The sequence below is a fragment of the Scomber scombrus genome, chromosome 17 (assembly GCF_963691925.1).
Source record: "Scomber scombrus chromosome 17, fScoSco1.1, whole genome shotgun sequence".
Taxonomy (NCBI): domain Eukaryota; kingdom Metazoa; phylum Chordata; class Actinopteri; order Scombriformes; family Scombridae; genus Scomber; species Scomber scombrus.
The window spans coordinates 14187874-14200806 of NC_084986.1; the positions used below are offsets into that span (position 1 = coordinate 14187874).

The window sequence follows — 12933 nt, forward strand, 5'->3', positions numbered from 1 at the left end:
TCACATCTCTTGTCAATGCTGTGGAGTCCAATTTGATACGCAAAGATACACTGTGGCTTTGGACAAAATAATATAAACATACTTGCTTGAACACACTGAGTGCCTGTTGTCTCGGTCAGCCCATTGCTTGCTGCACAGGAACAGCAGGTCCTCGCCTTCTTGCTCTTGTCTGCAAACACATGGATGGACAGATAGATGAACAATTATTTGATTTAATCCCAACAGGAAACTAGTGTCACAGCATTCAGTATAGTATGCTGTGACACTGTGTATACACTAGTATAGTATACTGTACATTAGTGCAAGTTAGGTGGATATTACTAAGGTAGTAAAGTGCATGATTATCCATGAATTAGGGTAAAGTGTAGATCGATACTTAAATTTTCACAATGTATATTCCTGTATATAATAGTATACAGACAGTACTTAAAATATTATCAACAGAAGAATGTGAGCTATAACAGATGTGATGGATAATGTAATAAATAAAACTCCTGGTGAGCAGTCTGTCTTTACTGTCAGAGGAGTCCCCTCTCCTGTCACAGAGGAGAGTCATTGTACAGACTGATGCCAGCTGGCAGGAATGACTTCTGGTCGTATTCTTTGTCACAGCAGAGCTGAAGAAGTATCTATTAAAGAGTGCTCTGCTGTTTCACTAGCAAAACTTATCCAGAAGAAAACTACAGAATCCATCTACAAGCACATCTGAAATGTGTTTGAGGATAACATACAGTGACGCTTGAAGCTTGGCTTCTTTTTAGTTTAGTTAGAGTGTTGAGGTCAGGCTAATCAGATAATCATGGCATGAGTTACAGATACATAGCTGATTACAATCCGTATTTTGTCTAAATGGTTCAAGAGGAAATCTTTCACTGGACTGTCTCAAAGTTCAACATTTCACCTTTTTGGGGGGAAACTCACCTTCCTGAGCAATCTCCCAAAGGTCTAGGGCCACTTTAAAGGCCTGGGCTACCGTTAATGTCACAGCCTGAGCCTGGAGTGAGAAGAAAAAGGAAAGAAAAACACAGTTATAATACATAAACAACAGCTGTGATTACATTTAGAGGTAAGGAGGTGTTTTGTTTTGACTTTTTTAGACTGATTTATAATCCTTCTTCTGAGATAGATTTAAATATAAATATAAATATTAAACAAATACAGTTTTCTCCACAAACTTTTTTTTTTTTTTACCATGTAATACAACTGCAGTCCTTGCAGGGCCACAAGATGGCGCCACACACCATCTACATTCATGCTACTGGCTGCCTCAAGTGCAGTTCATTACTATCAATCCTCAAACAAACTGTTTAAACAAACCTTAGCAGATCATGAGGTCAGCAGGTTTCCAATACATCAACCCTAATACAGTCACATGAGAAATTCAACTTACAATCTTCTTCTTTTGGCAGAGATACGCATGGCACTCCAGGGTCTCATTGAACTGACTCTGAGAGACGTATGCGAAGACCTTATCCTGAGTTTTATCTGCGGTGCAGTATGAGATTCTGCAAGTAAGGAGACAGAAAAAAAACAAAACATTATTCCAATTAATTAACACTATCAATCCACCTTTACAATGCAAAGATAAATGAGCTGTGCAGCAGAGAGGATCCAATTTGTGACATGAACATCTTTTTAATAATAGGACATGAATCTGAACAAAGGACAGCATGTACAGTGCATTAGTCAATAGTCTGCACTCTTAATCAAACCTTGTACATCATCAACGCAAGCTACACTGGATACATGTCAGTTTAGACTGGTCCATAACTTTGTCTTTGTGCTCAACCTTTTGCATATGCATAAGCAAACCAATCATAGCAGGGTGAGAGTGGTCGTTATGAATATTATGTTGATTAAGTCCCACAGCTGGGAATGGTGAAGCAGGAGACAAATGAGCAGCAGTGAGAGATGCTTGAAGCTGTTACTGAACTCTTCAGTGCTTCATATTGTCAGATAGGATACGTGTTTTATGCAAAACTCAATGCTGATACAATGCTGTTTTGCGGACTCAAGGTTTTACATAAAAGACTCAGATGGCTGTTTTTGGTATATGGTCCAATTAATCCTGAAATACTCATTGAAGTGTTATGCTCATGGAGGCAACATTTTGGGATGGTGCTATGGGAGAATGAGATGAAACATGTCAGCTTGAGTTTTTCACTGTATTAAGGTAATTTGTATGCTTGTTTTGTCTCATTTGTGTCTGAGAACATTCCTGGCATGAAACTGCAGGAAATCAGGTCAAGAAGACTGAAATGACCTCCCTGAAGGTTATATCATTTATTGCAACTTCTTATCAACCACAGAAAAGTTCCCCCTAACTGTAGGTCAATTTTATGAAAATATCTTAATTTCTACTGCCATCTTAACTTTTATTATTGTTTTCTTTATGTTCTGTCTTCCATGTTACTAAAACTGTAACACTTCGAGTTTCACTATGAATGAAAAGTGTGGTACAAGTTCAATTTATAATTATCATTTATATGGAAAGTCTTGGATTCTGAATTGATCTTTTGCTGTGGCCACACCATTTCAAATAGTCACACTGAAACTCTAGTCTATCTAATATTTGGTTTTTCAAGAAATCCAATTGTCGGCCAATCCAGTGACAGCCATGGCTAGTTATTTTGCAACGGTTATCTAAAAACAATCTAGATGGTCCACCAACCCATTTTCGCCCCCCATTACAGCTTGGATTCACTGGAGCGAAGGACACAAAACTGGTGGATTTGTTTTGCCTGATTTTATGCAGGCTATTACAGGCTGTATCGATTTTGAGTCACCCTTTATGTCCATCTGAGGTTGGTACATGAACCAACAGCGTGTATAATGCTTGTAGCTTAAAGTAGACATGCACATGAACCACATTGAGTGATGCTCTTGACCTTTGATGCTATTATTAAACATACATCTGTTATATTAAGAAGCACAAGGATAAGATTAGCTGCTTTTTCTAGCTATTCATCTTGCCTAAGTTGTAATTTTTCCTCTGAATGCAACATATCAAAGCCTCGTATATCAATTAGAGATGGATATTTATGGTCTCAATGTATTTTGCCACCATCAGCGGGGGAAGATGCCAGAGGACTGCAGTCAGTGCTGTGTGCATCTCTATATAATCTGCTGTCGCTAAAGTAACTTGTAAACTATACACAAAGAGGACATCCAGGCAGCAGCAGCTCATTTGCTTCCCCACTTCAAAAGGGGCACTAAAAATGAGGAAATTTATTCTATGAAACAACAAGCATGAAATCACCAGCCTTCAACATCTCCAGCTCAGGCTGTTTGCTGGCTTGCACCAGTGATGCATGACCTACATAGCAATGCCCAGGACACCCAGCTACGTGTTTTCCCCCCCTTCATCCCCATGCTCCAACTTATATTAGGGCCTTAATTGCACAAAAATCAGCTGAAAAAAGTTAAGGGATGACCTATTTAAGTTGAGAATGCAAATGTGATGTAACCATGAAAAGTAATTGCTGAACTTAATTATCATCTTATTGACATATTAACTATTTTCTCCCAACTCCTTATAATGTGGTGTGCAACCTCATTTTCTTACTTTTTACTTACTTCACTTTACTAGAATATTATAAAAAAAGAAAAAGAAAAAAGTTCAAAGTAAATAGCCAACACTGACTGGATTAAATTGGTATTGATTTTTTATATATACAGTACATTTCCATTTTTCTTTTCATCCCTGTTGCAATAAAAGTTACACAAATGAACACGGATGGTCAGATGATGACTGCATTGTCTGTAAACACAGGCGATGCCTGGAAACCAGCAGACTCTTGTCTATTTTTACAGGAAATGCAGTTCATATTCCAAAACTAATGGTTAGATTTTACAGAATTTTCAGCTGTACTGTGAGCATTAGCAAAAGCAGCAAAAAGGTCAGTGCACATACATTACATGTCTGTTGGTCTTCAAATACATGCATCAGCAAGAATATGTGACTGTAATTTTAACAATGGGCAGTGCACAAAATAACAGTAATGATGAACAATATAGAAAAATAGAGCAGCAGAGAAGTGGAACTCCCACCCATATCAGAGAATGCTCAAGTTTCAATAATTTAAAACAACACTTAAAACAAACCAACCATGTGACCACTGATCTAAACCTTTGTATGGAACCAACTGTTTCCCAACATTTTGCTAAGTGTATTGTTTTGAATTGTTTGTATTGTACTGTATTTGTTTTTTCTAAATATCTTTTGTTCATTGTATGGCATCCTTGTGAGATTAATGTGCATATGCAAACAAAGACATCTCATTGGAGTGAATACACATGTAAGATTTAATCAGTTTTGCATATACACACAAATTTCTTCTGCAATTTTCATAATCTGAAGTCTGATGTATGAATGCATTTATAAAAGGTTTGCATTTAGATTTGACTTGATTTGATTTAACTGGTACCACAAAAGCATAATTACTGCCACAGTTGTGACACACAATGGCTCATATTGATAAAATAAGCATTCAGCTTGAAAGAACAGCAGACAAAAAAAAAAAAAAAGACAGCATCACAGAGTTTTCACTAAGCTTGAACAACAGGAACTGAGCTGTCAGTATGCATCATATCTCCAAAGAGGCTCCATGGACGGCAAGCCTTTGATCTCCTCACTGTGTAGAGCACCGGTGTTTGTGAGGAAGAGAAGGAATATCAATGGAAATATTTAAATATTTACAGTGCAAAGCCTGAACAGAACTTCATACATCAAAGCCTCTGAAACTGAATAAAGCAGGTATGCTGTTTAATACAACAATGAAATACTTTTTACCCAACATAAATCCAAATAATGAAAAATAGCACATTGCTTTTGTTTATCAAAATATTTTAGCGAGATGGAGAAAAAAAACACAGAGGGCTCGTCCTGTACATGTATATTATACTGAGAACCTCTGTTCAGGGATTGTACAGACACATCTCACAAATATACAGTGATGGTGTGTCAGAACAACACACATCATTGCACAGGTGGGGTGTCAGTCACTTTCATCTCTCTCACTCTCGCCTGTGTGTTTTGCTGATTGGTATGCTGGTTGGTGAGTGAAAGCTCTTCACAGAAAATGAAACAGTATAACCAATCCATATGGAAGCCGAACACCCTCACAATGTTCTGTTCATTGGGAGATGTTAGGATCACTGTCTGTATGTTTTCAAATTCAAGGAATAGAAATACAAAGGACAAAATAAGATGATTTGTTAATAGTTTTCAATACCTGAACTTAGTCAGGTTTATACAGTATAGTACATGAAAGCCTTTCAGTGGTGTCACTACTGGGAATCAAACCAGCCACCTTTTACTGTTCCAGTAAGCAGCTGCTTTAAAAAAAACTCAGAAAATTAAAATACATCCCTTTCCCTTAAATGTATGACCCAATATTTGTTTTGTTTCACACAAACGACCTAACAATGTGTTCAGCTATAAAATCTAAGATTTGTCTAATAGAATTTTTTTCTGTATTCTTGACAAGAGTTTGATGCCTGTGCATTAAATATGAAACTACAGGCAGGAGATGGTTAGCTTAGGTTACTAAAACAGACTGGATGCAGGGGGAAACAGCTAGCCAGACTTTAAATAACACGTTATAGCTTGTTTGTTTAACAAAAACTGAAGTGAAAAAAAAAGTTGTGGTTTTACGGGGGGGTTGTGTGCCGGGCTATTTCTTGGCCAGGAGCAGTGACTCCTAGAGTCTTGTTGCCAGGTAACCAGTGGAGTCGCCAGGATGTCAATGCATCTGGCCAAGAAACAGTCCAGCACATAATCCCCCATAAAAACACGATAAATCTTATTAATTAGTGAACTTCAGTGGTGCTGGTGTGTTTATTACCATTGGACAGAGCCAAGTTAGCTGTTTCTGTCTGTTTTGTGTCAGAGCTAACTGCCTTGTAAATTCACATTTAGAATATGGACTTTTTGACCGATTGATATTGATCTTAAACTCTAACACATCTGTCAGCAGGAAAGTGAATGAACTTATATCCCAAAATAACTATTCTTTTAAAGTTAAAAGTAATATATGATATAATAAAAGTGATATTATATGAATTAGAATAGCTGGGACCTAGGCTATCCAAATATATCATTGTTTAAATTTTAGTTTTCCAGGCCATATGACAGATAAATGACAAAAAGATATAAACTTTTACTGTTTTGGCTGATTAAATGAATGGCAAATACCGCACTTTTAGACCAACAGCAGCACTGGACTTGCTCACACTGATAGATCAATCTCATGATAATGCAATTTGAGTGTCTGATCCTGCAAATTAGATGTGCTGTAAAGTGTGCTGTCAAGATCTGTGAGGTAATCACAACTGCTGAACCCAACATCAGTCAGTGAATCTGTGATAACTTAAATACAAGTGGTGCAGAATGTTATTGCATTGTTTGTGTGTGGGTGGGTGTGTGGGTGGGTGTGTGGGTGGGTGGGAGGGTATGTATGTGGGTGGGTGTGGGTGGATGGGGTGGGAGGGTCATGGCTGCGAGGATCCCATTTCCAATGCAGTGCACAATGCCTTCCTGTCTGTTTTCTATCCCCCTACACTAAGCTTCCCCTTAGGGAAACAGCCCTGCCTTCCAGTAAGTACAAATACACAATTAACTTTACAAACACACACATTTACAGTACATACACACTTGGATGCTCAAAGGCACGCCTTTACACACATGTTTATCCAGGCACACACAGGCGCACACGGACACACACACATACACACACTTGTGTATCTAACTCTCCCTTATTTGTTATGCACAGTAAACACAGACTGATTTGATCCATTCTTTTACATGTACACTCCTGCACTTTCTTTCATCCTTCACTTGCTTTCTTGGCCAATAAATGGATTATGTTCAAGGAAAATAAGACAAGAAAAGAGGGGCAGGAGGGGAAAGGCATTCTAAGGAGGTGAAGGTGGGGTGTGGGATCTCATAATGGAGATAGATCAATCCTCAGTCAACCCAAGCTCTGTCTGTGGCCCTTAAATCTATACTGTAAGAATACTCGGGGGTATCAGCAAAGACTGGCAGCACAGGTTTCAAAGTGGGCAATTAGTCATTGGTATCCCTACATTCAGAGCAACGAGTAGAAAAGAGAGATTTCTTCCCAGACAGTAGAAGTGGAAAGGCGGAAGGTGAGGAAGGGAAGATAAGGAGGGGAGAGGAGGAGATCAAAGACGAGGCTGATTCCCCTGGCCTGTGGTCTGCTCCCGCTGATAAGGTGGATCAGAAGGGGATGCAAGCACACACACACACACACACACACACACACACACACACACACACACACACACACACACACACACACACACACACACACACACACACACACACACACACACACACACACACACACACACACACACACACACACACACACACACACACTCTAACTACACACATCTATCCACATGCATCCTCTCACACACATCCCACAATCCCAGGCCAACCATACGATGTTTAGAATGTAATCCTCCATGACACGAGACCCAGTCTATATTACAGGAAGCCATCCAGAGAAGGAAAGCCAGCCAAACATTCAGTATCACAAACCACACTGATTTGGTCGAAAGAAACCTTGCATGATGCTGAAAAAGGTTAGCTTTTATTGACACAGAGAGACCGAAACAGACACCCCCCTCTTGCCCTCCATTATTGGTTTCTGAGTGAATTGATGAAACATGAGACCCAACAGTTCTGAGGGAGTGCAAGCAATGGCCAGAGGTACAAGTGCGCAAGATATAAGTTGTTTTAAGACTAAGCTTGAAGGATAACCAGCATTTTTAACCATAATTAATAGTTCATTTGTGTAGTAATAATTCAGTTAATGAGTCTTCCATTTAAATAAATCTATTTTAAATAATGATCTAACATGTCATAACACTCAACTATACTAAACGCTACACCCTGCATGCATTGCAACTGCTTTATATTCTCTGTGATCTTATCAGTTAGCAAAAACTGAATGAGGTCAGTGCCTCTCAAATAGGATTTCTATTGTCTTTGCACACTGACAATCTAAAAATAATTGTATTGAATGGAAATGTTAGTGGTGCAGTACTAATGTGCACACTGCAACACTGTTTTTCTTTAAATTTGACCAGGAAGGTCACTGTCTTACTGTTAGTATTCAATATATGTACCCGGGACTCCCTCATACTGGTAAATCAAATAAACCCAAGAGGCACACTGTATGGGAAAAAAGCATTTACCTGTATATGGAGACATTCTCTATGAGGTCTGTAGTCTCCGTGTCTGAGATGATGATGCCTTTCGGTGAGACTGTCAGTGTTACTTTACGAAACTTCTTAGCACTGGCTCTGGCCTGTGGATATGAAAAAATGAGAACACATACAAAGGATGAAATAAGATGGAATAAATATTGCCTCAGGTTTAGACAGAGCTAACCTGTCACTCTGACGTGAATATAAGATGATCTTACTTATGATTAAACCTCAACTGTGACAGTGGCTGCTGAGCAACATTAAGCAGCCTGCATGACTTGTCCCAGAAATGTGGGAAATCTATAAGAGATGACAGAACGGGGGGAGGAGAGCTGCTATGTGTAGCCCAGAATGAATACTGGAGGTCGGGCTGGCAGCCCCTGACTCCCCCTGCCGCTATGCTCCATCTGGAGATTCAGAAAATACAGCCATAGTGCTGAGATTGCGGTCTGTGAGAGTGCCTGTTGACAATGACAGTGACCTTCTTAACATGCAATTAGCTGGCAAATGAGAACAGTTTAGTTTTCACACCCAAATCAAGTTCAGAGTCAATGGAGTGACTATGAAATAATACAGAGGGGACAGAGGATAGGAGGGGAAGGAGGAGATTTTCATCATTTACTGTACTTTTATACATTCAATCTGTGAAAAAACTCTCCAGTTTTTTCAAGAGGTGAAATAACAGCCACCAGCAGTGAGAGGCTTTCAGGGGACATATCATGCTTTTCGTGATTTTCTGTTATTTTTAGACTTTTACATTGTCAGATGTCTGATGTTAATGCTGCCTTAAAGTCAAAAGCCTCATCTGAACACTTATTTTGCAATGTCACCCCTACTTCCTCCTTGTGATGACAGAATGTTCATGCATGCCCACAAACGACTTCTATTCTATAGCTTTTGTTGCTCGGGGTTGTTCAACGGGTGTTCGCTTTGTCTAGTCAGATATTCTGGATGTGATTTAGGATCAAACATGTACAGATGTATTTGATTAGTTTCCATTTTGACTAAAGAATGAGTTAAAAAATGTTAAATCTAACTATTACTACTATTGTTTGTTTATGAAGCCTCCCATCTGCTGAGACGCAACTTGAGGAAGCTAACGAATCAGAACAGAGTGGGCTCATGGGGAGGGGGGCCTTAAAGGAGCTAATATGGCCTGTTTCAGATGGAGGCTGAACTGAGGGCCTGCAAAAAAGGTCAGTATACCATAAATAAGGATTTTTTAAAAATTGTAAATAATAAAAATACTGAAAAAAAGCAGAATATGGATATCGACCTCGAAATTTGGATGATACGTCCCCTTTAAACTAAAACTAGGACTTCTGAAGTACAATGGGAATGGTGCCATGCTATAGGAGCCTAAATGCCCTGGAGCTGGTGACAATGAATAGCACATGAAAAACTGGAAAACTGACATTACAATCGGGAAAGAAAGGGTGCTGTAGCTGACTGTGGCAGCTCATTCATGTAGGAAGTGCTAACAGCCACATTTTCTACTGTCATGTTACTTGTGTCATGCCACAAGGTAAAAACCAATCTGTCAGCTTGAGATACGCCAAATTCTCTGTGTTTGGTCCCACAGTCGTTTCTTATCATGTGTGAATGAAGCATGTAGCAAATGGAAAAAGTCACAAATGTATTCAGTAATCCCATTCAGGTTGATTGGTTTCCAAGGGAACAGACAGAGACAACTGAGTTCCTTTTTTTTGTCCTGATATAAAATCAATTGAATCTTAATCCTGCCATTAGACTCGGTTCAGTCTCTAATTGAGAAGTGGGGGGTTTATGATTAGGCAGCGTGCACCAGGCGTTTCTTTCTGCCTTCCAACAGATTAGACATTCTTATTGTTGGTAGCGTTCAGTGAATTGGTGTGCATGTGTGCGTGTGCGTGTGTGTGTGCGAAAGAAAGCGTGAAAGAAAATGTCTGAGTTTGTTTGATTTTGAAATATGCAGGTAAATAATCAGAGTTTGTCCAACAGATTGCTGTTTTCTGAACAACCTTATGAAAATTGAATTCTGAGTTGATGTGGAAAACCGTGTTCAGAAAATTGCAGCTCAGTGCTGTTAAGTAAACATTCTATCAATGATTTGACTGCTGCACATGTGCAAGCCTTATGATAATCCTGGATTAGCAGCTACTGTATGTTTCCATGCACTGACCTTGATATAAACATGACCTGACTACAACTACGCACATGCCAAAAGAATTAAAGCAAGTTGAGGGAGCGTGGCAGAGAATACTCCACTACTATTCTGGTGAGCAATTAAGTGCTTTTTCTGAACATTTGAATTCATACTGTTTCCCAAGAAAAAATGATCCTAATATGGAATGCCACAATGTGCCATGGACACTGAAATAGATAACAATGCAGTCCATTGTGATGTTCTGCTTATGGGAAAACATATGCTAACCTATGACTGACTGAATAACCCTTTTTACTGTCTATAGTGGTAACCCATGTTGCATATAGTGCAAGAAGTTCATCAGGACAACATGCATCAGATTTACTGTGTGAAATTCATCAATTATTCTCCATTAAGTCATTCTGATAATGTGTTGCAGTTTGGGGCTGTAATTTCACAAATCCACAAGGGAATTTCTATAAAAGGATCACTGTAATTGAAATCATCACAGTTTCACTCTCCCATCTCTGGTTGCTCCCTGTTGCTTGCCGTCTCCTGTATCCAGTACTCACAATGAAATCAAAGTACAGTGTGCAGAATGTCAAGCACTAAATATTACTGTTATAAGGATGTCTGAGCCAGAAGAGGACTTACTGTGGCAACAATCCTGCGAATGGCTGCTGAGGCCATATCTTCTCCTTTGGGCTGGCCCACCAGTGTCATACCCAGGTACTTCACATTGAACACCATCCCTTCCAGTAGAGTCTCCTTGGTGTCCGTCCAGTTCTCTGGCAGCTCTGATTAGACAAAAAAAGTGAAAATATGCATTGATTCAGCTGAACAAAGAACTATGACTATAATCATCTAAAACTGTGCTTCAATAAATTAGGGTCCAGAAAAACATTCAAAAGTATTGTCATCTTTTCAGGTGAACATATTACATAATCCACTTTTACAGACATATCACTCCATGGAGAATTAGTTTTTATGTCAGTGTCTCCATTGCATAGTTTGTAGAGCAGACGGTTTTCAATACTCAGCACATTCAGCGTGTGTGCTGGCAGAGGAACATCACAGCTTGAGTCTTGTCAGACTTTGCACAATTCTGTGCGATATGATTTTCAATTTGTTTTTGTTTCGAGAGTTTACATCAGAGCTCTGCATCATGTATTTACTATACTTGTCCACATGTAATAATAAAAATTTAAAATTGTGTGTGCATTGGAACAAAAGAATAAGATAGTAAGATCAAGCTTAACTTTTATGGGTAGTGTTAATAAAACAGATGGTCATATAATTGTGTCTTTGAAACACCTGGACTGGACATTTTCTGAATGTGAATGGATCCCATACCCTAAAATCCACTGAGATTTATGTGACCATCTTCAACCGGCTAAGAAACCAGAATTTCTGCTGTAGAAAACCCTGTATCGATCTTACCCATATATTTATATAATTTTGCAGCACTACCTCCAAAAACTCAGCATCAGCTGTGCTCAAATAGACTGCGCAGAATGGCTGCAGTGTCCTGTTGTTGCTGTGATTTCCAACAGGTAGCAAGCAAGCTGTCCTCTCTAGCTGACTACTGTAGGCAGGGAGGGGAACTGTGCCCATGCAGAGAGCTTAAAATATCTTTCAGCGACACCTGGACACCCTACAGAGGAGCATCAGGAAAAGAATAACTTACAAAACTATGCAACAGACCACACTCTGCTTAAGCTTAATGGGGTGATCAGTGAAACATGATGCATTAGTCAAAGCATTATTTAAAAAGTCTGCTGTGATAAAGGCAATCAAACAACAAAAGCATAAGCAACTGAGGAATATACCCTAATTATTTGCTCTTTGCTTTCTTTGTTTCTCCTTGCCATACAGAGCCACAGATTTCTGCTCACAGCACAGATTAAGGGAGTGAGATTGAAAAGAGTATTACAAGAGCAAGGAAAGAGAGAATGAAAGAGAGACACACAAACAGAATCTGTGTCCAACACTCTGCTGGGATATACTGGCACCAGATCGTCCACATGGGATGAGCCATCTGTCACTGGCAGGCCCCATGCAGCTGTGAAGGCGAGCAGCAGAGAACACCATCCCCTTACACCACTTCCAACAACTCTGAATTATTAACTCATCTTCAATCACACTGCGGGGGCCGCTTCAGCCAGAGAGCACATTTTGTATTATTAAATGTGACTGCTTAAGTAAACGATGGACAGCATAGTGTGTTCAGTTGATGGTGTTGAAATAGTAGAATTTTGCATTTTGTCTAACATGAAATATATCTGCCGCAATTAGTGAAGTGAATAGATTTTGATTTTTCAGGGCTTCATCACACACACACACACACACACACACACACACACACACACACACACACACACACACACACACACACACACACACACACACACACACACACACACACACACACACACACACACACACACACACACACACACACACACACACACACACACACACACACACACACTAACTGGCAGCACCTAGCACTCCAATTTTCGTTGAATGTTTTTTAAGGATACAATGACAATGGCTTCTGATTCTGATCT

The 12933-nt window shown here is 39.4% G+C and overlaps 1 protein-coding gene across 1 annotated transcript in view; it reads right to left on the reverse strand.

Moving 5' to 3' along the window:
* Positions 1-12933, reverse strand: part of si:dkey-71h2.2 (low density lipoprotein receptor adapter protein 1) — a 53292-nt gene that overhangs the window by 21942 nt on the left and 18417 nt on the right. Inside the window, exons 2-6 of the mRNA XM_062437809.1 lie at positions 11018-11160; positions 8227-8339; positions 1391-1505; positions 922-994; positions 83-169 (exon numbers count right to left, since the gene is read on the reverse strand). Coding sequence (XP_062293793.1) covers positions 83-169; positions 922-994; positions 1391-1505; positions 8227-8339; positions 11018-11160 — 531 coding nt within the window. The remainder of the gene's footprint in view (positions 1-82; positions 170-921; positions 995-1390; positions 1506-8226; positions 8340-11017; positions 11161-12933) is intronic.